General features: G+C 41.7%; 1 protein-coding gene across 2 annotated transcripts in view; it reads right to left on the bottom strand.

The window, feature by feature from the left end:
* The window catches only part of kif1b (kinesin family member 1B), a 33,075-nt gene extending 8,431 nt beyond the window's left edge, over positions 1 to 24,644 (bottom strand). Inside the window, exons 1-16 of one of the 2 annotated variants that reach the window (XM_053425044.1) lie at positions 24,348 to 24,644; positions 23,062 to 23,215; positions 8,866 to 8,942; positions 8,573 to 8,752; positions 8,080 to 8,148; positions 7,588 to 7,766; positions 6,857 to 6,968; positions 6,252 to 6,329; positions 6,086 to 6,151; positions 5,463 to 5,538; positions 4,909 to 4,987; positions 4,655 to 4,797; positions 3,994 to 4,035; positions 2,105 to 2,238; positions 705 to 784; positions 101 to 176 (exon numbers count right to left, since the gene is read on the bottom strand). In XM_053425044.1, the coding sequence (XP_053281019.1) occupies positions 101 to 176; positions 705 to 784; positions 2,105 to 2,238; positions 3,994 to 4,035; positions 4,655 to 4,797; positions 4,909 to 4,987; positions 5,463 to 5,538; positions 6,086 to 6,151; positions 6,252 to 6,329; positions 6,857 to 6,968; positions 7,588 to 7,766; positions 8,080 to 8,148; positions 8,573 to 8,752; positions 8,866 to 8,942; positions 23,062 to 23,167 (1,497 nt within the window). In that variant the 5' untranslated portion in view covers positions 23,168 to 23,215; positions 24,348 to 24,644. The remainder of the gene's footprint in view (positions 1 to 100; positions 177 to 704; positions 785 to 2,104; positions 2,239 to 3,993; positions 4,036 to 4,654; positions 4,798 to 4,908; positions 4,988 to 5,462; positions 5,539 to 6,085; positions 6,152 to 6,251; positions 6,330 to 6,856; positions 6,969 to 7,587; positions 7,767 to 8,079; positions 8,149 to 8,572; positions 8,753 to 8,865; positions 8,943 to 23,061; positions 23,216 to 24,347) is intronic. The other variant, XM_053425043.1, reaches the window with a different exon arrangement.
* Between the last annotated feature and the right edge of the window lie 876 nt (positions 24,645 to 25,520).

The following is a 25,520-nucleotide window of genomic DNA, read 5'->3' as shown; positions in this document are numbered from 1 at the left end:
CAACAAGGGAAAAAAAGTCAGGAGGTGATGGTGGAAGGGTGTGCATCACCACAACCCATGGGGAATTTGACGTCAATGTCTGCTCCTGTGTCTGTTCTACCTTTTTAGGAGAGAAGACGCCCAAAGTGCCTCCATCTTCGCGGATTGCAACACCCATCTCTGCAAGCAAGGCCTCCCTGTAATGAGGACAAAACACCTGTTAACTCACGAATAATCATTAAAATGAAACGTCTTTACACAGCATGTTGCATATATTCTGACACTGTACATTTGTTTCCAGCAAAGCCCTTTGTGTTGATAAGAGAAAGAAGTTGATAAGTCATGTTTAACATAAAAGAAAGGGATTGATGGTACAGAGAAGGGCACCATAGAGACTTGATGGACAGACAGTAACGCGGTTGATGTCTTCAACGACAGATGAGCCTAAGGGGCCGAATGGATGTTAGAAGGGGGATTGTGCAGCAGAGTGTGACATCAGGGAAGTGAAAAGGAAATGGACAGAATGACTGATGAGGAAAGAGACATATAGGTGAAGAAAATTAGACAGAGAGCACTGAGGTGTGAAAAGAATGACAGGGCTATGGCAGGGTTGTCCAACACTGACAGATTAGTTTTAAGGAGGGGTGGAGGCTCATGTAGGACACACATCTCCCTCCTCAAGAGATGGAGATGGACATAAACAGACATTGCCTGCCAGTACTGACCTCTCCATGCGGATCGCCTCAGTCTTTCTCAGTTTCTCTTCCCAGGTTTCATTGAGCTCTGCAATGATCTTCTCCGATTCCTAAGCACAAGAGGCAGAGTGTGAGTAAACACAGGCAGTGTGAGGTAATACTGATAGTTATGAGCAGTGTATTAGAACTGTGATCAGAAGCCACCCGGTCTTGATTCTTTAGATTTAGAAACCTTTGGATCAGGGTGAAAATCAGGACAGTGTTATTACAGTGGAAACGGCTTATTCACTTTAAGCGGTTGATTTCTATAAACAAATTGCCTAGCTTCTGTATGATAGTCCCGGAGCTTGAGGGAAAGGTAACGTTGCGCACTTGCGTAAACAGTTTCATTGTAAACGCACATGTAAGCTCGAACTGGATAAAAACCATAGAATTTGAATTGTTATTTTTTTCAATATATCCATAGTACAGGCCCGAATCCAGCTCTTCATCTTTGAAAAGCAGTGAGGTAATGGATATTATCCAGATATTGACATTCTGTAATATTTGTTAATAATGCAGTGTATAGTTATTTTCATTGTTTAGCATAACAGTGAATGTTTATGTTGTGCATTACTGACACCACTGTTTTTATTCCTATAAAGGTAACCTTCTGGACACGGCTGAAACACCTTTGTACTGTGAATATTATGGGCCTCACTTTATAAAGCCAACGGGACTGGATCTATTTTGGTCGAATTTCCTACGTATCTGCGTTGGTGCTTGACGTCAATGGATGACAGACAGACTGGGCACCATGGTTGCCATGGAAACTGCAGCTCCTCATGGCCGGTTGGTACGATCCTATGTGCTCTCTTATCAGCAGAGTGAGAGTTGTACTGCATGTGTGAGAGGCATTAAGCTCTGAGGCCACATGAGGACTTAAAGGCAAAATGCTTTGTGTGGACTAAAAATACCTTTTTGACATTAAAGTTTATGAGCATTTTAATGTCACTTTCGGGTTAATTCCTTACCTGTGTCATATAGCCTTTTTATGTATATAAAAGATCCGATTATTTTAAATGCCAAACTCTGCTGAAAAGGACTGAAGAGCCTGAAACACCTCATTTGTATTTCTGTTAAAGTATCTACTGGCTAGTTTGAATTGATAATGCAGAAGCAATGCCATTGTTACCATGGCTACAGCAGCTTCAATATATTCCAATATTTCACAATTTTGGAAATATTTTCCTTCTACTGTTACAGTCTAAATCTACAGAGGACATAGGAAAAAGAAAAAAAAAAGAAAAAATAACTGTTTTTTATTCACGGTAAGAAAACTTAATTGTTGGCAGAGTGGGCAGATAACTGTGGGACGATTCTTCTCTCCTAACTGGACACACATCCGTGTAACTTGAAGACTGCTGAAGACATACACAGGCCTAGTTTACCTTCAGTCTTTCAATGGCTTCCTCTCCTCCAGGTGTGGACATGATGCGCTCCTGGATGCTGGTGACCGACTGCAGGCCCACCTGGCCGCACAGTGAGCCAGAGGATGGAGAGGCTGTCAGGGAACCAATAGGGGCTGTGGAGAAATGGCCAGGGCGTTGATTCTCTGATGCTACCAAGTATCTATTCTTATTGTTCTGAAAGTCTTTCAGGTCTGAGCCAACACCAAGAGAGAGAGAGAGAGGGAGAAGAACACAGAAAGAAGTGGAAATGATAGGGGGGAATAAACCACATAAAATGAAGGAAACCAAATATCAAATAGGAAGAGAGAGAAGAGGTTGGAAAAAAGAAAGGACAGAGGGGGGGGGGGGAGAGACCAATGTGAGACACACATTTTATAGGTCAAACAGTTAAGACAACCACCCAGCATAATGGACAGCTACTGGCAGCAGCAGTTCTCACTCCAGGTTGTTTTCAACAGCTTTCTACAACCCTTCCAGCTTCCAGAGAAAATGCATTACATATCAGCTTGTCCCCCATTGGAGAGGTTTCATGAGGCTATTTAATGAGGGTTAGAGTTAAAGTGCAGGAGAATTAACTCAGAGCACAACATTTCTTGTGTGTATGATTATATGAAGGAGTAAAATGTCAGTTTGTTTTTATTTGTCTTATAATCTGAACGAAAACTCAGAGTGAGAGCTGCTTTCAGTGCATCAACTAAATGATGGGAGAAACTTAGGGTCTAGAGGGAGAACAGACGAGAATCGGTGAAACACACTGCCAAAGTTCAGCCCGCATTCGAGTAGTTTGATTCACCGCACACACACACATGCACTCACACACCCACAGCAGTCTCTCGAAAGGTCAGGCAGCTCGTGTCAATATAATGGCTTCAAGGACCTTTGAGGTAACTCAGTCTGTGCACTCCAAGAAGCGAAAATAGAGCAAATGGCCATTAAACATAACGTTTAAATAGTTTGGCAGGTGCTGACATTTTGGATGTAAGAATGCAGAAAGCTGACAATGGAAATATGAGCTTTTCAATATTCCAGAAAATTAAGGAACTTAAAGAGACCCAAGTATTGAGTTAATATTTAGTCAACTTAACTACCGCTTAAAGGGACACGAGGAGCAAAATGTATGATCTCACACTGCACATTGAGTACAGAACATTAGCGCTAAAGGGCACGGGGGAAGATGTGTTAGGGATATTTGAGAAAACAGAGCAGAGGCTGCAAACTAACTATTCAATGCTTACTATTACAACACATCAAGCTAGTCTATTGTGTATAACTACACCTCCTGTGTAGCTACTTAGAAATTCAAAAATCATGCACCTTTCCATCGGTAGCTCAGAGCCTCAGTATGAGAACTGAGAAGAGCCATTCTTAAGCTTTGAGCAATGTCACCTGTAGTGGACGATTAGTAGCAGAAGAGAAAATAAAAAGCAGAAAGATCGATAACATGAGAAGAAGCTTGAGTCAAAGGGCTGACATAGTGAGACAATTATGCAGATGTGTTGGGGGTGGGGAAGACAGACAAGCAAGTCTAGAGGTAATATTTTTTTGAAGGGTCTACTCTAGATCAAGAGTAACATGGATTTGAGGCTCCAAATACCTGCCTCACCCCCATCATTCTTTATGGAACAGAAACACAAGCGCGAAGCATGCTAGCCTAGTTGCATGCTAACCACTGCCAGCTCAGCACACCTACAGGAGGAGCCTTGCATTTCTGAGATTCCTTCTATAAAGCTTTTGCGTTGTAAGCACTTACATGCAAAGCTTGTAGCAGATCTCATATTCAGGTTATGGGGGGGGCATAAGCAATGTCAGCTATTGTTTAATAGAGCAATTAGTGATAGACAATGCGTGACTAGCACACATATACACACATTTGATTCCACTTCCCGGGCAATCATCCCCCATAGGATCAACTGAGGGGAAGCAGGAAAAGATGAGAAGGGTCAGGTCAGCACCAGTAGAATGAGAGGAAACGGTTACAGACATTTCTTAAAGAAGGCTTGATGAGAATGATAACAAGGATGGGGAGAAAATGCCATGGGACGACTTGTTTAGTGCCACATCATTTGGCGTGATCTAACAGACAGTCGCTTATGGGCAGGATATTAATCAATCCCTAATATTAGACGTCATTAATGGGTATGTTATGTCTCTAATGGACTACACTATGAGCCATTACTCTTGTGTACGGCCAATGAAGTGTGCTATTTTAATGTAGCTTTAAATTACAAGTTGTGTCATCAGTCAAAATCAGCCAAATATGACTGTATACATTTTAATTAAATTATTTATATTTGGTTATGTGTAGTAAACGACCTTAAAAGTTGTTGTATTTATTGTTCTACATATGACACATAGTACAAAATGTCAGTGTTTTTAGATTTGCATAGCAATGGAGACAAAGCTGCATGGCTGAAAGCTATTAGACAGTGATGAAGACAGAAAATGTTGCCGACTCGTGGTGGGCCTGAGAGAAAGGGTAGGTGCAGTGTGGCTGCAGATCATGTCTAGATGTGGCAGAATAAGACTCACTGTCCAGGATGTCTCCCAGGCCCTGGGCGCGGAGCAGCTCCTTCAGTCGAGTCACTTCATCCTTCAGATCACGCACCAGCTTGTTGTTGGGATCCTCATTGATGATAGCATTGCACTTGATGTTCTTGGCTCGGTCGGCATAGCTAAAAAAATTGAACTTATTTAGCTTGAAAAATCGAAATAAACGGGAATGCAAATGATTACTTAGAATTCTTTAGCTGTATCTAAAGCATGTCCTGAATGGGGAGCTTTACCGAAGTGTGCTGAGAGTTTCGTCATAGTTGATATCTGCAGGACTGAGGGCGGCTACCATAGCTGTTCTGGAGTTTCCACCTTATAACAAAGATCAGCAGAGAGGTCAACTCTATGACAATGTCATTAAAGCCATTTTTCTCTAACAGATCTGTTTGTTGCAAACACAACATGTTTTCCATTGCACTGTAAATTTTAAATGCTAAGAATGAAATAAAACACTACGTAAGCGAATGCTAAGAATTAATTCCACTAATGTAAGACTTCACTCTCATAAGCCCTCACTGCCATGAACCACATGTGCCAGCTAAGATTGAAGATACCCTGGAAACCTCTCCTCTACATGTCTGAGCTAAAGAGAAGTCTGCTGACTGTGTTCTTCTTAAATAGGCTCCGAGGAACGTACACTAGCTCCAGTAATCCTTTCTTGCCCTTAGTGCCTATCATGGGATACAGATGATAAAAAATGGTCTTGCTGTCCAGGAAACGTACTAACAAACATTATATAATTTGTCACAAGTAAATTATGTTTATCAGCTGATATTAGTAGTCATACCCAGATTCTCCCTCAGCAGCCATGTCAGAACAGAGTCTCTGTAGGGGATGAAGTCACTCTTCTTCTTCTTCTTGCTCTGCAGTAAACAAAACATTAATTTGGCTGATGGACAACCAATCATGACAATGGATGTAAATCTTTCTATCTAGAAATTGAATATTAGAGATGGTAATAAAGACTGAACTATATGACAAATCTCTCATGTAATAGACAAGTGAAAAGGTCGAATGAGTACAGGCCCGTTTGACACGCTTTTGCTATTGTGAAAGGGTTTTACTGTGCATGGTGCCGAAAAGCACAGCACTTAAGGTGATATAATGGTAGTGCAAGAAAGTGCGTGGTAACTTCATTGTTCATAGCAAAAGGCTGTCAAATCTGCCTCATGGGAGGTAGAAGAGGTTAGTTGTTGAGCTGTCAAACGGTTTACCTTGGTGGTACAGTTATCCTGCGTAAGCAAGCATTTACAAGGGCAAGAGAAGAGAAAAGCAGACATTACAGCATGCCAGGCTGATAAACAAATTCCATGAGAGGACAGGGTCAGGTTGTAGAGGGTAGACATAGGCAGAAGAGGAGGAGGAGGTGAAAGAAAGAAATAGAAATAGAAATAGACATAAAATACTCACCACTTCAGCCAAGGCAGAGATTACCTTCCCTAACGTGGTGAGAGATTTGTTGATGTTTGCTCCCTCCTGCAAACAATGACGAAAAAATATTATTCAAGAGCCCTTAAGGTGAAACAGTACTTAACGGTTTGTTAATACAACCGCTGGGTGATGACGGCAGTCTTACCTTTAGCCTGGTGCCTGTAGCTCCAGTGGAATCTGCTCGTTCGCTACCCGCCAAGTCTACCAGACTAATTTTACTGACCTGAAGGGAGGGAGTAAATGTATTTTAGATGCTTATAAATAATGCACATTTGAATTATAACAAACTGAGAGAGGAACTCAGGGAATATTATTGAAACGAAGACTGCACGAAATACCTAACATAAGCATTTACTAAACCATCCAAAATGTCTGAAAGGAAGTGAAAACCATTCTAAATGTTACTGTCAAGAGATGCAGCCCGGCAGAAAACTGGATAGTGTGGCTAAATACAATGGGCATTGTGTGTACAGTAACACAGTGGTCTTTGTCTCTCTGCAGTCAAAGGAAATGCCAAAAGTCCAATCTAAAATAGCTCGCTTCTTTCCTTCTGCAATCAGCACGACTTGGTGAACCACAGGAGAAATCTTAGCCAACATCAAAGAAGGAAACTGAAAATTAAGCTGTGAGAAAATTAACCTGCCAACAGTGTGGAATCAGAGTGTTAAGTTATAAACATGGTTGCATGTGAATAGTTCAAGATATACATTTAAGAATCAGAAGGTGTCTGTCTCTCCAGTTTCCTCTGACCTTTTCTGTGGAGAGGTCTGTCTCACTATCGTGTTTCTTCTGTGTGAAGACGATGGTGAAAACAGCGTGGGACCTGCTGCTGGTTTCATTCATGTTGGTGGCGGCCACAGTTCTGAAGATTAGAACATATGACCACAGTTAGTTAGGGAAATATAAAATACATGAGGATGTAACAAACTGAGCTTTTTTCCGGTTTTATAATTATTCAGAATTAATAACGCTAAATTTGTAGTCTTGGCTATTACTGGAGTTATCATCCCTGGATTTGACGCCTATTAGGGTGAATTGAATCTATGGGATTACTTTGCGTGGCGGAGGTGGATAATACTGTGAGGACACCAAACTCAAATGCACAAAGCTCGCTCAGCGGAACAGTCACAGGGGAGATACGGGCTTTACATGCCATGTTCTAGAAATAAGCCTTCTGAGTCAGCACAGGAAGATTAAGGCAGGGTGTACTCCTCCCCACAGGAGCTCTTGTGACTTACAAATATAAATTACATGCACTCAAGCTTTTACACCTATTTCACTGAGAATTGCTCACTACCTGCAATTAAAATCTCAGTCCTCCTGGGCGAGCTTGAGATGCTGTTTTATTTAAATTTGAAAAATATAGGGACGAGTCTGGAAGTCCTCTATAAAACTACGAATATCTTTGTCAACAGGGTTGATCAACGGAACTAAATCAAAATGATAACTGACTTAATTATTATTCCCCTTAAAAAAATCACCTGGCCTTGTTGCCTGCATCCATCAGGTCAGCGATGTCTGTGTAGGAGGTGACGGCCAGCTTGGACAGGTCCTCCACGTAGGGGCCAAGCAGAGGGTGTTCTCGCACACGTAGGTTCCCTTTGTTTTTGGGATTGAGCAAGTCTCGTACCCGTTCACAGTAGATCTCCATGTAACTGACCTAGAAAAGGTTCAAAAAAGGTTTCAAAAATATCTGTTCAGGTGACCCATGGCAACGATACAAAGCAGTAACACAAGGCCGAATATTATAAAATAAGGACATTTCTCACTTGTTCTTATTCCAACAGCATATCTACAATAGAATCCCATGCACATGAATAAACAAGATAGTCAGAAGAAACGTGTTGACGAAACTCAGCACCTTTGACCCTTGAGCCAAAATTTGATCGATGTCTGAGCTTTACCAGTGGTTTAATCTGATGCACTGACTCGACTAAAGGAGATTACAGGGAGTAAAACAGTCTGGGACTCACCTCCACTGAGTAAGAGAGCTCTTCTTTGTTGTTGCTGTCATTGATTTTATCAAATAGATCTTCACAAAGCTGTGGGGCACAAAAGAAGACAGGTTAGTGCAAATTGAGAGCAAGTGGAGTGGTGATAGGCAGGGACATTAGGGAGGAGATCTGCGGACCATATAAACAAAAACAAGATCTGTACAGATCACATTTAGTAATTAATTCTTATTAATTAATCGATAATTATAAAGTATACATATAAGTGGAGCTTCAGTTTTAACATTTTGTTTGGTTTACTGGTAGACTGTTATGTGTGCTTTATAAAAGGTGACTGAGACTATGACTTAGGGGTTGTGTTAAACGTCCAATCATCTAAGTGAACAAGACTTACAAACACTACAGACTACAAGACAGAAGGCTACTTTAAATCGACCTAAAATACAGAGATCAAATTGATCATAATCTCTTTGATGCGATTCAGTAAATCAAAAAGATGTGTTGTAGAACAAACCATGGGAATGATTCCTTCCTGGCCCTCCTCCTGCTTGCCCATCATTGTGTAGGATTTGCCAGATCCTGTCTGGCCGTAAGCAAAGATGCAAACATTGTAGCCCTCAAAAGCGTGCTGCAGCATTTCTTTGCCAATATCGTTGAACACGCGGTTCTGTGACGCAAAGCTGGGGTCTTCAGGCTGTATGAAAGACAAAGAGGGTACTTATAGAATCAATTCATGGTATTTCAAAAGGACACACTCTCATTTGTTGTTATACTGAGCAGTGGAAAAGAGAAAATGTTCAAACTCACCGTAGTGTGTGACCAGTAGGAGTAATCGAAACTGAACGTCTTTGCTGGTTCCTTTGGGGCTTTGGGGTTGAGAATAGCTGCGGACGAGGAACACCATTAGTAATGAGGTTGATAACATCTAACAATTAGTGTAGTTGTTCTTGTAGTTTCATATTACTGTCATCCTCAAGTTTAATTTATTTATTGTAAGTCATCTACAGGTTTTACTTCCACCACAATTAACTATCTTCCAAAAGTAGCATCAGTGCTGTCAGTCTAGATTATAGCATCTTTAAACAAACGATTAGCCAAAACTGAAGTTTGTCTCCTGGGCTTGTGATTGCTTTATAAAGCTCACAGCAGCTGACCTGTTTATCCTTTTATTTTTTGCAAATTCCCTTTCTCTTGCTTGACAATTTGCTTTTATCACTCATAGCCTAGTTACTTGATGAAAGGTCAATAACAGCACACAAACCTCCCATTCATGTATTTCTTCTAGACATAAATAACACATTTCAGTTCCTCAATCAGAAATGTCAATCAACTAAGGGTCACATGAACCAGCGGTGGTCTATGAGCCAACTGCAACTGCTGTGTCAAGTTTTACCAAACACAGCATCTTTATCCAGCGTCTTATTCATTATGAGCGCTGACAACACACAAATGACCAAGAAAGGGGAGTTTGAGGAGTAACACAGCAGCCTTGTACTAATACATCACCTTTCCCTGATTATCTGCAATAGGGACGATGACACAATATTTCTTCACCATTCCCTATAGGGCCTCACAGACATTTCTTAATGAGCAAGAATCTGCAGCCATGCCTGGCATGGCATGCCTGTCAACAATACTTGCTGGTACCCTGGGACTAGTGTTGAGGTTTTCCACACCATGCACTGGATATGTGACATATGAGAGAGGAGGATGAGAACGAGAATTGTCTCTAGGATATTTATAGATAGTTCTAGTATAATCCATCCTTAACCAAGCTATTATTGACCAAAGCTGCTTCGTTTCAGGGCACATGGGGAGAGTTTGCTTAAGAGTTAGCAAAAAAAAAATGGTTTGAGAGACTAAAAGTAATGGGGGGCCTGCTCAAGGGCATAGCGACAATCCAAACAGTGTAACAACGCAGAGGAAAGGCAGGGCCAAAGTAAACCGTGCATCTGCATTTGAAGCTAGAACAATACAATTTGTATACAGAGCATTTTCACTTCAAGCAAATCTCAAGAGGCAGACACAAAGCAGCCATTAGCTTTGTTTCATGCTAATTCTGTGCTCTGCTAATGGGCAAATTAAAGCCAGGTCGGCCTGCTCCACATGAGGGTGCTTGAGTGGCTTTTGCATCAAGATGTCCCGGGCTGAGTGCCTTGTGCGTTCAGAGGATTTCTGCACACTTATCAATAATGCAGGAGATGTGGAGAGACAGGGATTGCATATCGCCCTCCATGGGTCATATGCTGAAAGAAAAGCACAGCGTGTCCTCACAAAGCAAAGCACTAGCTGCTCCATGCTAAATATGTGATCTTTACACCAACTCTCATTGTAATGAAACTCGGTTAGCGACAACCTGGAACAGGTCAAAACAATGCATTTTTTGGATCCCTTCTACAAACAGACCTATAACAGGTTAAGGTGCACATGCGGAGCAGCAGCTTCCATAATGGGCACTGGAAGAAGATACAGCAAGACAGGTGGCTATATAAAGCCAAATTTCACCTTTGACCTGCCTCCAAAGGGAAATTGGAGCCAGGGCATGAAGAAATGAAGGGGGATTTACGTTACCAGAGACCCTCTATTCTCATTTCCAGGAATAATCTACTGTGGCTATTAATGAAGGGGCAGCCTAAGCTCTGATTCACTGTCAATCAGGCAACTTAGCAATAAAAACAGAAAGATGATGAGACAGTGCCACATGTGAGGGATTCAGACGGCCCAGTGGACTGACCGTGACAAACTGGCTTTACTGGGAATCACAGCTGTGTGCAGGCAAGACAGGATGTAAGCTTTCTAATCTCAGAGTCTGTCCATTTCCCCTGTTTGGTCGAGGGCTGACGTCAGAGATGGGGGTGGGATGTGATGATGTATCTAGAAACATCAACTACATGGTGGCAGCAAGTGGGAGACTGCTAAACTACTAAAGGTGAATCATGCTCACGACGTGCCACGCTCGTCTCATTCACACGCCCACTCGATTGTTCTCATAACTGACAGCTGCTTCACCCATCTCATGCTTTCAGTGGATCGCACTGAGCCTATAAAAGGTGTAAGAGCATCGATGCATAAACTAACACACCAATTTTCCTTTCAACTTAAGAACCAGCACCTTTTATAAATAAATCCTGCTATATTGCCATAGAGAAGAACCCTGATATGAAAACATGTAAATAAAGAAGCACTTCATTTGAACACTGAAGCACAGATATTATTAGTCTCACGCACACAGGTGTCAATGAGGAATTCCTCTATTTTCCATTTATAGTAATTATTCCCACCAGACCAGAGTCACATCCTGCAAGTAAAATGGCAGACGCATTCTGCTGCCTAATAGACAACGTCATCACTCCGTCTTTCTCGACCATGGTAACAGGTATAGGGACAGATTGTGGTTGCCATAACAACCTCAACTTGGCACAGGAGGGGAGGATGCGGCACACTGCGTTCTGTTCTCTCCTGCCTCAAGCATCCCCCATTACTGTGGATATATTAACTATTTATCAACGAGTAATATCAGGATTTAAATCCTTAGAAAATGCTTTAATACACATTAAGGCACAGTGTGAAAAGCTTTTGGATTTGTAACTAAGACATTAAGCTACTTATCATGTCAGACTCCACAGGCAATAACAGAAACGACCTTTTCAATAAGTTTGGATGGAAAATTTAAGAACAAGAATATTGTCACGAAGCCCAAAAGACAAACACTTTGTCATTTAAAAAACAATTAAAGTGTGAGTGAGGGTATGCATTTATTCCCTGCATATCACAAAGCTGAAGATATTTTTCTCCATTTGCTGGCTGTGGTTCCACCGTCAGTTATCTAATAAATGCAAAGGCACCAAATACTATCTTCAAAAAGACATTATCAGCAATAGAGCAACATACTGGACTGTTTTATTTAGCACACAACTAAATTCAAACGTTTGTTTTTACAACATGATCCAGCTTTGTTTTTTCACTTCCTGTTCTTCAGAATATAGGACTATAGTGACACTCCACAGGAGCTCTCCGGTTTTAACTAACCGGTTATCTAACCACATCTTTCTATCTAAATAACATCACTCAGCTGGTTATAACCGGCAGACATTTTGTACTCCAGCGTACAACATGGGGCCTATAATCCGGTCAGGAAAGCAAAGACAACTCTCAGTAATTAGGATGTTAGGAGGTCTCAGAGCACCAGATGGGGCCTACAAACTAGCCCCCGTTCACCTGAGACAAGCTGGGAAGCAGAGTGTAAAATGGCTGAGCATCCTCTCTCTTCCAGTAAATGGCTAAGAACCTGATAAGCACTGATCGATGCCTGTCCGTGATTGCAGGAAGGCCCTGCAGAGCCTAAATAAATGCATGCATTAAATGCAAAGGGGAACAAGTGGATGAACTACCGAGGCACTCAGATAAACTATAGAATCATAATTACCCATGTTTGCTTCTTTCAGCCAGACTGAGGAATTTGAATGGCTTTCCCCGGGGTCTGTCTGTATATTGGCAGCAGTGTGATGTAACAGCTGATTTCTGAAGACTACTATTGCATCTATTCCCTTACAGGGCTGCCATTTTCTAATCAATGCGCACTAACACTAACAAACCGCTCCAATGATGTGCATCTTTCTCATTTCATATGAAATTATGGGACTATATGATATCAGATTCCTTTAAAGGCAGTTGCCAAATGCTGTCGTACATTAGTAACGAAACATTTAAAGGTTACAATTTACCATATTTTCAAAGAAAGAATAATTATCAAATGTGTTGTACTATACAGGTATGATAAATACATAAAGTATTTAAATGTTGCCAAACCGTGGGTTAGCTTTATGCTACCACGTTGTCAAGGGAGAATCTGACATTGCAGCTCTACTACTGAGTAGATCCATACAACATTACAACTGCACACCTGTGTCACAGTTTGTGCACGCATGGTGAGGCAAAGCAGTTGCTGAAATAATCAGATGGTTTCGGCATTAATGCCACATCAACGCTAACATGGTTGAAACGAGTGGATGGGGCACATGCTGGGGTGGCCAGAGAAACGCTCTGCATGCTGTTTCCAGTGTCTTCACTAGAGAGAGTGTGATGGCTTGGTTGCCAGGGCTGCGGCACAGGTGACAGAGTTGTCATTGGATGAAGCTCAAAGCTGCAGGCTAAAAGTAGTGTCTGAGCACTGCTGTGCACATTTGACAAACAGCTGAGCTCGTCGCAGCCACAACACAGGACATACAACATATCCAAAACAGAAACCACCATGTGGTATCTTCATTAGACCCCTGGATAGAGTGCACTTTCAGGGCTGGTCAGGGAGATTGCCTCTGGGACTTTAATTTAAAATAAAAATCCACACAGCAATTCAATACTCATCCTGCTGCCAAAAAAATATTGAAACCTTCAGGGCGGGTAGATGGGTTTGTCTAGCCAGGAGACGCGACCTTTCACATCAGAATCCATTCCATCGTCACTGACTAAGACAAATTACAACTAACTTTCTGTTAATGTTAACAGCATGTGTTTTAATATCGTCAGATGGCTCAATTACAGAAACTGTAGGGTAGGCACTAAGTTTGTCCTAATGAATTCTCAGTTTCTACTCAGAAGGCTGAACACGTAATTTTTCTCTTTCTACTGCAAGAGTAGAGGTGGGGGGGAAAGCAGGAAGACACCAGCACAATGCTCTGAATGCAGGGTATTGCAGTTGACAACAGACCCTGCAAAACACAATAGGTAATCTGTGATGACAAGGCTTCATGTGCCCCGTCCCCTCTATCACAATGCCGCTTTTCACAATGCGTCCCCCCCGACACACACTTTAGAAACAGTGTACACTTCCTTTATTTAAACAAAAAAAGGAACTTTAAACTTTTTGTTGGAAAGTGACTCCAGTCAGCTCAATGTAAACTGTGCATTAAAAACAAATAGCAGATTGCAAACCAACAAACCAGCTTATTGAAAGAAATCCAGTTTGGGCAGTAAATCAGAATATATGATGTATGCACTGCAAAACAACGCCCATCTTTACTTGCAGTAATCAGATTTAATCAGAAGCACCATTTACATGCATCTACAATACATTCCGTACATTAGGATTACTCTTAATTTGTCTTCTACCCGGAAAATCAATGGTTTGTTCAGAATTCTCGAAAACCCTTGAACTTTTAAACGCAAAATTAAAGAAAGAATGTGATGCATTAAAATGATGTGTTTTGTTTCCTGTCCAGCGAAAAAAGCAGTGGGCCAGGGTGCAGTCCTGGCCTAGGTGCCAGCTGTTCCAGCTCTGCCTACTGTCTATTTATACAGCAGCAGATGGTGGCTAGTGCTTCACATGCCGACAGACTGTCAGTGACAGGAAGGAATGGACAGATTTCAGCCGCCCCAAACCTTTCCGCCAAACTCAAAGCCAAACCATACATTGATCCAAGCCCACAGACACTGATAGCTAGCAAGTCAGCGAGTGTCTTTGATATTAACAGCTCGCGCAGACTCACTGAGTCCATAATAACAAAGATGTTTCTAGAAGCCACCAGACAGAGGAAACATGCTAAGCCAGCAGGGCTCCATTCAGAAGCTGAACAAACAGAACTACAACAAAGAGAGAGATGTCAGGCAGTCTCTCAGGGGCATGACATGGATGGTTAAACCCACAAGGCACATAGAAAATCTGAGAGGAGATAAATATCCAAATGACATGCCATGGATGCAAGTGTAATGTCCCATGTGTCGAACCAAATTCTGGACGTGGGTACCAACTTGTCAAATGAACATATTTGTTGTTTGCACCTCTATGCTAAAATAATAAAAAAAGATGATACAGGATCAAGTTTTCAGCTGCTGTCACAGCTCATAGAGGTGACTTACTCATCATGAGTCAGGTCTAAGGAGGATATTCTCCTCTTTGCAGGTGCTGAAAAGTTCAAAGGTTTTTCCCAACACATCCTGTGTCATGGAAAGCTAAAGCAATACGACCTCAATTTTAGATTTTTAGATTTAGAATTTCCAGTTAAAAATAGCACTAGCGTATATACTAACAAATTTACATTTAAAACTTTCTCAAGTTAAACTTTTAACAATGAACTTTAGCGAACTGGCTCTGCATGTGATTCAAGAAACAATGACGATGCATTTCTTATGTCTAAATATTTTATATCGCAATGTGGAATAAATTTTTATTCTCAGGTCCAATTTGTTTATCAACATTATGGGTAATAGCAGTAATGAATTATATTACACAAATAATATGCCATAGTAGTGCAACTTCTCTGCCACAAGAGAGATGCTGATTTAAACAATCTATGACTGTATAATTCATGCCTAGTACAAAAAAGTTTTCCAAATATTAGCCATTTCTAACCATGTTCACATTTAGATCATATTTAATTCATTTATTTATGTGAAAGCAATGATAGGGAAAATAGACATTTGCATTTAAATATTCATCTGTTCTTCCAAAAAACTTCCAAATTAGTTTCAAACCTCGAATCCTGATTAAACACGGCCTGAAGTTTGTTTCAAAACAGCATCATATGATCTAGGCTGAATGGCCTGAGTGTTGACAACAGTGCAGACCGAGCTGTACAAGGGAAATACAGAGCCCCTTACATTCACTGCTCACAAAAGGCACCCATTTTACAGAGCAGTGACCTGGATTTCCTCAACTAGCCTCTGCTCAGAGACTGAGGTCTCGCTTTAAATGCTTTGTGGCTTTATGTAAGCACCATGACATCAACTCTGGCACATAGATCTGTGAAAATCTTGCATCTTTTTGTTTCACCCATGTCTTTAAAATAAAAATAAAGGATCAAGACAAGCTGCATCACTCATTTGACACGTTCTGTGAAGCCAGAAAACATTAACAATGAGCACTGACTGATGCCTCGAGCAAATGTCAGATGACTAACACCTTTTATCCAGGGTTTTCTCTGTGGAGAACAAACATGACGCATGAAATTCTGTGCACCCATGTGTGCGGTTGTCCGTATGTATCAATGTGTATGTACTACTGATTTTAGTATTCTGTAGTGGCACGAGATACTTTTTTGAGAGGCAGATGAATCCAGAAGCCTCTTGTCTTATCAGTTTAACATGTTTCTCAAGGTGAAATCATGTCCACCACCAAGGTCCCCGTGCCTGGACTGCAAAAGCTTTCCAGTTTGTGTCTGAATTAAGCCCTCAGACTGTGGGAGGAAACCAAACAATGGCGTCTAGAAAGAGAGCTGTGTCGGTGAGGGCACAAACACTAAGGAAGCACATTCACTCTCCAGAATGCGGGAAGGTCCAGCCATTTCAGCCGACTCAGGCAACAAACCAAAGAGTAGGTACGAGGAGCGAGCCAGGAGTGTCACAACTTTAGAACAAACACACCATTATCTGCTTTTCAGCCGTTTTCTAAAAGTGAAGCCAAAGCACCTCGATTACCCCCCTGGTGGCTGGCTATAGTATAGATTACCAAACACGCCTCCTCCATGTTAGTGGATGGAACTTGGACCAAATGCAATAGTCTATGTGGACGTCAATTTTACGAAGATGGTTTCTGTAATTGTACGTTGTTCATAACACACTGATGTATGTTCAAATGCACCGTTTTCCCGAAGGTTCAGTTGTTGTTACTTATATGATGCTACAAAAGGGCAAAAACATTGTGTGTATCTGGACCTGAATGACGTAGCTTGATCCCCCCTGATCTCTACAGTTCAGCCTCTGGTTCCCAATGACAATGTTGCCACAATATGTCAGAATTTGTATGCAGGATATTTGGCTTCATTTTTGGAGAGATGTAACCTTTATATACAAACTATGATATATATGAGCTCAATATTATTTATGTTGTTGTTATTTTGATAGTAATTGTCAACATCAAGTATAGAATTGATGTGATGCTTGAGAATACACAGACACACACAAGTTCTTAATTCCTTGTCCTCTAGTCTCAAAAATCAGGTAGTGCTCACTTTGTTCTACCGACAATCTCTTAAACCCTTTCAGCTGTTTGGATGCCTCTGACACACCAGGATTTCAGTATTTGTCTAAACTGCATTTCACCAGATTAATTGTGTTGTTCCACCTTGTTACGTGAGGGGGGGTGGCTGGTTTGCCTCTTATCTCTGGCAGTTACAAACATTAATGGATTTGTTTGGTCTGCAGCCCAGCATCCAATCGAGCGGAGGCCTCTATAGGAACGGCTCCCTAACAGCATCAATATCAGGCGGTTTTCTGAAGGGTCCATGCTGCAGAACAAGATATTTAATTTGGGCATGATATTTGGATTGTTGCCATTTGAGATTCCCTAACAATAATCTCTTTATTTAACAATATCGACATTTAAACCTACAAAAATATCCTGAAACAATTGAGATAGTGTTTAAAATAACAAAATGATATCATACCATAGGTTTGCATTATTTTAATCTGAAAGGGTTTGGCTTTTGTGGAGACACAAAATGCAAGATTAATGACGTTGAATTGACAGACACAGGAATTATAGCTTTTCCTTTTTGGTCTTAATTCCATGCACTTCTCAGCCACAATCATTATGACTAGAATCTCATCATCTGTAGCCAGGCGAGTGTATGTGGTTGCCACCTCACGCTTTCTTGCACGTGAATGTTGCCCATGCACGACTTTCACTGTCTCTGCTGCTGTGGCAGCGTTCACATGCCCCCTCCCCCTCTCGACTCGGCTCAGATCGTCTCCTCTCCTCCAATATCCCTTTCTGCAGATGACTCAAACAGTTTCCACTTAGACCCATCACAGGTTGGATCGCAGAAGGGGCCAAATACAATGGGTTAAATTTAGCAAAGCTGATGAATGGGAAGGCATTTAATGAAATAAGATGAGCACTGAAAGGCAACTGCATAACCATCACTTTTGCAAGTATGTTATGTAAAGACCATTTGCAAAGGCACCACATAGGCCACAGATCTAACCCAATCCTAAGAAACCCCTTGTAATTCTATATGTACTGATTTTCATTAATAACGACACTTTTCATTTTAGGACATCTGGAGCTGATGCTCAGGTCCTCTGAAGTTGGCAGGGGCCAATAATCTCACTAGGGTTACAGCCTGAGCGTGACATCATCCCACCAACTATGAAGTCCTCCTCCATGTCTGATGTTTGAAATGTGTAAAAAGTAGGTTTCTATAGACTTCAACAACATGCTAAATCAGAGAGGCATCAAGACTCTACTGTTTAAATATGGGCTCAAAGTAAAATAGGAAAAACTGAATATGTGGTGATGAAGTTATGGAGCAAAACAACCGCAAGAAGCTTGATCAGCAACATAGCTGAAACCTCAGTTTAGAAAGAGATGGTATTTATCACTTTCCCCTTCTGACCTCTGCCACAACTAGAACATTCCAGCCCATCCCCGATGTGCACTGCCATACTGCCATGTTGTGGTTAATTAATCATTTCAAAACACTCGCACAACTATTTATCATGAATGTGGGTTTGATACAATGACTGACAGAAAAGTGCAGCTGAAGCAAATTCCTTAAATACCAAGATGGCGTCCAGATATTGTGGAGGAGACTGTTTCTTCTCTGCACACAAATTATTTTCTACTCTGTTTATATTTTCATGATGCTCTACGTCACACCTTTCCTTGCTCTGATTTGTAAAGGGTCTATCCAACGAGGCATTTTGGTCCGTAGCTGACGATAGAAATTTAAATTTAACTGAGAGGCTTGACAGACCTTTGCTAATGGGAATTAGTCTGGTGATGCCAGGCTAAGTAAGGCCACTGTGGCTCTGGGCCACTTTGGCGATACAAACTGCGGTGGAAACTTTTTGGTTTTAACTGTCAAATATAAAATTAATTGCATGAGCAGAATTTCATCTTAATGTAGACATTATGCCTGTCTCATTCAAATAAATAATTCAATAAATATGATGCTCTGATAAGAGCAGCTAGGAAACCTGAAAAACAAACCTGATATTGAGCAACTTAAATATTGTGGGAAGCAGGACAGTATCTATCCACACATACAACTTGATTTGGTCTACAAGAATATTCTTCCTACCCTTGCAATATTATATTATTCATTTTCAATAACAACATCTAGATCATCTTTACGAGGGTATAACGGCAGAAATATAAGAAAGAGCATCATGAGTGCAGCTAAATAGAGTTCATGATATGAAAAAGAAAAGTACATAGAAGATACGAGGTCACTTTTATTATTCATTCGAAATGTTTTTGGAGATTAAGAAAGCCAATGCTGTTGCCATGACTACCCAGAAAAGAAGACGGTGACAGAAATTTAAACTACAGGGATATGACAGAAACAGATCTTTGGTATTCTTCCCCGCACCCATAATTATACATCCTGGTTATTATTATGAAAAATACTTGCATAGCTCCCAGCTGTCAATATAATTTTTTTTTTTACATTTTGCAAGACAATGCAAGTGACTTTCTGTTATACTGCTTGGTAGTTGTTCTGAAAACTGTCTGTGCTACACAACATGGATTTGCACCTCCAGCCCAGAAGTCCTGTGACGCAGCACGAGCTGAGAACGGACACATGCATCTGCCTGTCCTCCCTCCTCATTCAGAGGTCAGTCAGGAATGTTTGACTCTGTGTAAGTATTGCTAGTCGGCAGAAGTGTGTCATTCCATAACAATCTCAGCATGGGGCAATGAGAAATGCAACACCCTGAGCGGGTGTATATAGGTATGTGTCTACACCTACAAGGGTCAGCGGGATTACGGCAGCAGGGCGTGGCAACCTGAGGCAAACCAGCGGATTACTGGTACTAATCAGGTCAATCGGTCCTGTCTGCAGGGTTCAGCGGTGGTATGACCATCCTTCATCCAACCCCACACTCCCCATCTCGCTCCCCACTTGTGCTGCCAGCGCTCTCCGCATTGACCAGAATTCATTCATACAAGATGGGCTCATTGTCGTTTATGCTGTGGTGATGGCCTTTCTCTCATGTGTAACTGACACTGGAGCTCAGCTTATTCCCCCTGTAGGATATTTGTAAGGTCACATCCACTCAGCCTGAACTGAGAGGAGACTCAGCAGAATTGTATCTGAAGGGTGAAGGTTTCATTAAAATGGTGACCTTCTGTTTGTTCTAACAATTTATCAATACATTTACTCATTAGCTTAGGGTTGTGTAACATCCAGCACTTGGATAGCGCATAGTTCATGGAGGATATATTCTAGCTGTAGGCAGGTTAGCCTTTTTGGGTGGGGTTTTGCTCTAATATAACAGTCTCCTGACGCACTGTGTGAGATCTATCAACCATCTTCGTTCATACACGTACATGTATCTGTGAGTGGCTGCTCACTGGCTGACCGGGAACATAACACATGGGTTAGACAACGAGAGATCGATGTGGAGAACACATTAGGGGCTCTGATGAAGTCAGGCTTCGGGCGTCCTGGAGATATTCAACATTTGGAGCCCAAACGCTAACTGATGGAACACTCTATTACGTCAACCCCTTTATTATTTCATTAGCTCTGGTATGTTTAAGAGCTTCGAGTGAAAGAGGCCTTTACTTGTTTCCAGCCTGCCAGTAGAGGCCTTAGACACATTTCCTGCACACTGGATAATCAATTTGCTACCCCTGTGCCTGCACCCTATCCTTGACAACCTTCCATGCATAGTGAAAAGGGGAGAGAGCGAGGGAGAGAGAGATAGAGAGAGAGAGAGCGAGAGACAACATACCCTGCCCTTGCCCCCAAGCGCTCTCTTTCTCTGTGCTGTTGACACACAGACAGACCCATATACCCTTGAGCGAGTCACCACAATAAGGGGAGTGCCAGGGCTCTATCCGCACATCTGCCAAACATCTCCAAGCTGACCAAGCAATTCCCCTAAACATCTCTTTTCTGTCGGGCAGCTTTGTCCAGTTTATTTGCCAGTCATCACTACATACTCCCTAATATAACAGAGCTACACATGTAGTGCAGACACTGTAAAGGGTTCAAATTTATTGTGATTGCAACAACATGTCGAAACTGCATTGTGGCAAAGAAGGACATGCTAAACAAATTATCACACAAAGTTATGATAGTCATAATAATGTATTAGACAAGGGCTAACATAACCAAATTCATCTGTTTTGGACAAAGTGGTTTGATAATACTCCTAACAGAAGACGGAAATTGCACACAATAGTCATGATAAATAAAACTTGCAACAGAAGCTAAACAACGTAAAATAAAAGGTAATGTGCACATTACTTGAAAAATGTTAATATCAAATAATTCTACCATTACTTGCTCTAATCATAAAAATCATAATTAAGTTTGTCCATCCATTAAATAAGGCCTCTCAAACCTACCACTGCTTGTTTAGACAACAAATGTAAATTACATTTGACTTGTAAAAAGTGTGAGGGTATCCGGAAAAGCAAGGCTACAAAGAATTCATCTTTTCACATTGCATGTCAGATTACCTCAACTACTGTACGCACATGTGCATGTTTGAGCTACTGGCTCCATTGAAGCTCTCAGCATCCTAATAAGACAGCATTCTCAGTATACCATCTGCAATGAGGTACTGATGAAGGGAAGGAGTATGGCCCTCTGCCAGCCCCCCTTTCTGCTCTGCAATCTGCCCATGTGATAGGATGTAGAGTAAGCAGTACTGCAGCCTTCTCCTCTCCCCTTGCTCACACACTCACTAACCTCCCCAAAACACTGCATATTCCACTGCAGTTCTGCTACAAACCACGAGTCACCCTCCAGCACCTCTGAATGACATTGACATAATGAAAACCCAGGGATATGGAGTAAACGTACTGGGGATTTGACACAAAGCTTCTCTTCGGTAGAGTGTGAGAGATAAAGGACAAGTGAGGCATAACTGGTTGGGACACTTGATCTTATGGAAGATTCATAAAGGCTTAGTCTAACAAGCCCAATAAGACAGACCGACCAAAGTCAGGGCAAATAAGAGAGCGTGCTGGAAGAACAGGTTTCTTCTGTCACATGTTGTCTTGTTAAAGTCATTAAATACTTCCAATGCAAATGCAGCCGTGAGGGGAAATGGGACATACTGCACAGGAAAGAGTACGGAGGCAGCTAGCACTTCCCAGTACCTGATGACTCAGTCACATGTGAGCAGGCGGAACGACAATAATAGACTTCACATTCAGGTTTTTATACCCCCTCACAGATTCCACAATACCAACAGAACAGCAGGGGATCAGCACAGATTTACACCATCAAACTCTAAACATACTTTGCATACATATATTATAACCCTAGCCCTATATAACAAAATCAGTTCTCAGTCTCTAGTTTATTTCAATACATTCATCCTCCTATGATAAATTTTTATATTTTAGGGAAATTTTGGTCACATGTCCTACACATGTGCAAAAAACCAAGAGTAAATTAAGGAGGCAACTACTGGGCCTGATTATAAACTAGAGCTTCAGGAAACAAAGAGTATTTCTACACAACATCATCTTATCAGTCCTATCACTATATCATCAAAAATTAAACAAATCTGATGAAAATGCAATATTTACATCATTTTTATCCAACACACATTTTCTCTTGAGGTGACAGTACAACTACAGGTCATAGCACTGCAAACGTTTCTACAATCGCTTCACAAACTGTTTGTGTACACTGACAGATAACAAAACTACAAAGCCACATGCACATCAACTGTGTGACCAGGCCTTGGTAAATTGGGGGTTTGCAGATCAGAGTGTGTGTGCGACAAACCCCCAGGTCTCCCAGTATGAACCAGCCCAGCGTTTCTCACACACACAGACAGACAGAGACTCCTTGGGTATGCAGGCCCATTCAAAGGAGGAGGAATTCCACCCTGTAAGGCTTTTCTTCTCTTCCAAGCTGATTGTCCCCATCCGTCCACTATTCAGTTTGCTCATTCTACTGTTCACTGCTAAGACCCCTGAAGGAAGACCACGTGGGTGCATGTGCGGTATACCAAGCCTCCCTTTGCAGAGAGGCCCCCCCATAAATTTAAATTTAAGAAACAGTATCATTGTGTGGATGCCAGTGGACTACTTACTTGTGGTGTTGCCTTGCATCTGAATAATACATTTTGAATCCTTGCCCGTCTCCCTGGAGTTGAAGGGCCGAACTCGAACGGCGACTTTGACAGACGCCCCAGACATGTTTGCAGCTCAGGACCGGCTCCCAATAAGAATCCTTATATATCCCTCCTAAAGGAAACACAGAAAGAGAGATGTTTGAAAATCGATTTTTAAAGAAAATATTTAAAAACTAAAATGAATGGAACTCAGGATGTAAATCAAACACCTTCAGAGTCCACTGCCTCTTGACTTCCAGTAACAGTCCACAACAAATATGGCCGACCAAAGCCAGGGAAGAGCTTTAATATTTTGTAAACAGCAGCTGATCGAACATTCAACAGTTCCCTAAGGCGGCGTTTGATGTATTTAACTCCACAGTAGGTGCAAAATACGCGTTTGCCAATTAAAATGTGAATACAGCATTAATCGATTTGCTTGCAGAGGGAGCATTATAATTTTTTTCTATTGAAATAAGTTGGCAATGTGTCGACAGTCCATTTAAGTTGATGCCTCCCGCGCCCCGCGAATACACAGGGCAAATATCTGCTGTTTTCCACGTCCTTGCAGTCAGCCATACTGGCTGAAGCATACGCCCATGAAATTCTATCTCCCCCTGTTTGGTGTGGGCTACAGCGGGTTCGTGAGCTGGGCCTGTGCGCTGCATCCAGCAGGGTCCATCCATCCTGCGCACAAAAAGAGCTTTAAATCTTCATCTTTAAAGAAAACATTAAATTCGCCCATGATCTGGGGAAGTAGGCTAATCCTCCGCCGCTGCACGATGATGTTGTGGAACAGTGCGGGGAGGAGTTGCATGGTTGTTTGAGCAGCACACACTTCGACACATCGTTCCCGGTACGAGATAGGGTGCAATAGTTTGCTTTAAATCCTAATGGATGCGGTATGTCATACATTAGCTAATACAGTGTTTTTGACTGTAAGCTAGCGTTTAGCCATGTTGGACTGATGGCTTCAGTTTCGATCTAACGTTACGAGACGGAAGCTCCTGTGTTACTCTGGCGTGTTTTCTCTGAACCAACCATTCACAGAATACTGTAAACAACTAGCATTTCACATTTTGTCAATTACATAGGAATATCTAACTGTGAGCAAACCCGGGAGTGTGCAGCGGTCCAAACGCACGTCTCAGTGACCATTAGCTAACTGCTTCACCTGCTAATAACAAACGCCTGGAATTTATCTGCAGAGACGAGCTGGTCCACAACAACCGATACAACAGATTCAGGAATCGAACTTTACTCACGTCTGAGGTTGACCGCCGCGACACCAGCAGCAGCTCAGCAGCGATAAGTAACGGCAGCTAGCGGGGCGTCGATGATGGGAGTGTGCGAGTTTTTTTTATATCAAAATCGGCCAAAACTGATATAAAGTCCACTTGGAGGAAAAACACCCATTCTAGCGGTGTCTTCCGCCGGATGGAGCTGAGATCACGACCTCGACGAGTTTCTTTTCCCGTATAGATGATGTGTATAAATAAAAAAACCCGGCGGGCGTCTCTCTGCACAGGAGAAGAAGAAGAGAACTGATAGATCGACGTGATTTAAAGAGATTACGTCAACTTGCTCTCGCCAACCTCTGACCGACAAGCCGGCGAGCCAATGAGCGGAGAGACGTCGGTGACTAACGCGATTTAGAGCCAATAGTAATCCTAAGAAGGGACAGGGAGAAGCGGGAGGGCGGGGCCTCTTCTTGTCTTCTTCTTTTTTTTTTACGAACGTGACGTCACACTGCAGGATTTCTACCCACCCAGCACGGCTGTCACCGCAACACGCAGGGTCACCGCGAAGAGCGCCGCCTAGCGACCATGTCTTTTATATATAAATAATACAAATAAATAGCTGCTGATACCGGCCTGCGTTTCTTTACCTTCACAATTTAAACATCCTTGTTCTAGATTAATGTGAAGTGCCATAAGGCCAGTTTGACCTGCATATGTACAAGATGATTTATTTTGAAACATATACATTAAAAATATATTTCCTTGTACTTTTTTTTGGAGAGTTCCTCAAATACCAAGATTTTTTTATGTAATTCTCTTTTTAGTGATTGTTTAAGAAAATCATATGTATGATTATGTTCCAGCAGAGGACCAGAGGTGACAAAGGAGATCCGTCTGGCAAACTATTTCTTTTAAATCTCTCCTAAAGACGTTTTTATACGTGTGGCTTCTCCTTGTTCAGATGTTACTATTTTGATCATATTGTAATGTTTTATTTAACCTTCATTTTACTCTTTTCTTATGATACATAAGTTTATTTCTTTGAGTTGTGCTCTAATGCTGTGATCTTCCAATTGCTTTTAATTGTTTCCCTTTTAATCCTTCCAACTTGTAAAACAGTGTAACTGTGTTTTACTTACAAATTAGACCAGTTTCTGGTGGGAGGCTGAGAGTAGAGATAAACAACTCTTTATCCAG

Source organism: Pleuronectes platessa, chromosome 6 (assembly GCF_947347685.1).
Source record: "Pleuronectes platessa chromosome 6, fPlePla1.1, whole genome shotgun sequence".
NCBI lineage: Eukaryota > Metazoa > Chordata > Actinopteri > Pleuronectiformes > Pleuronectidae > Pleuronectes > Pleuronectes platessa.
This window is presented reverse-complemented; position numbering and strand designations above follow the sequence as displayed.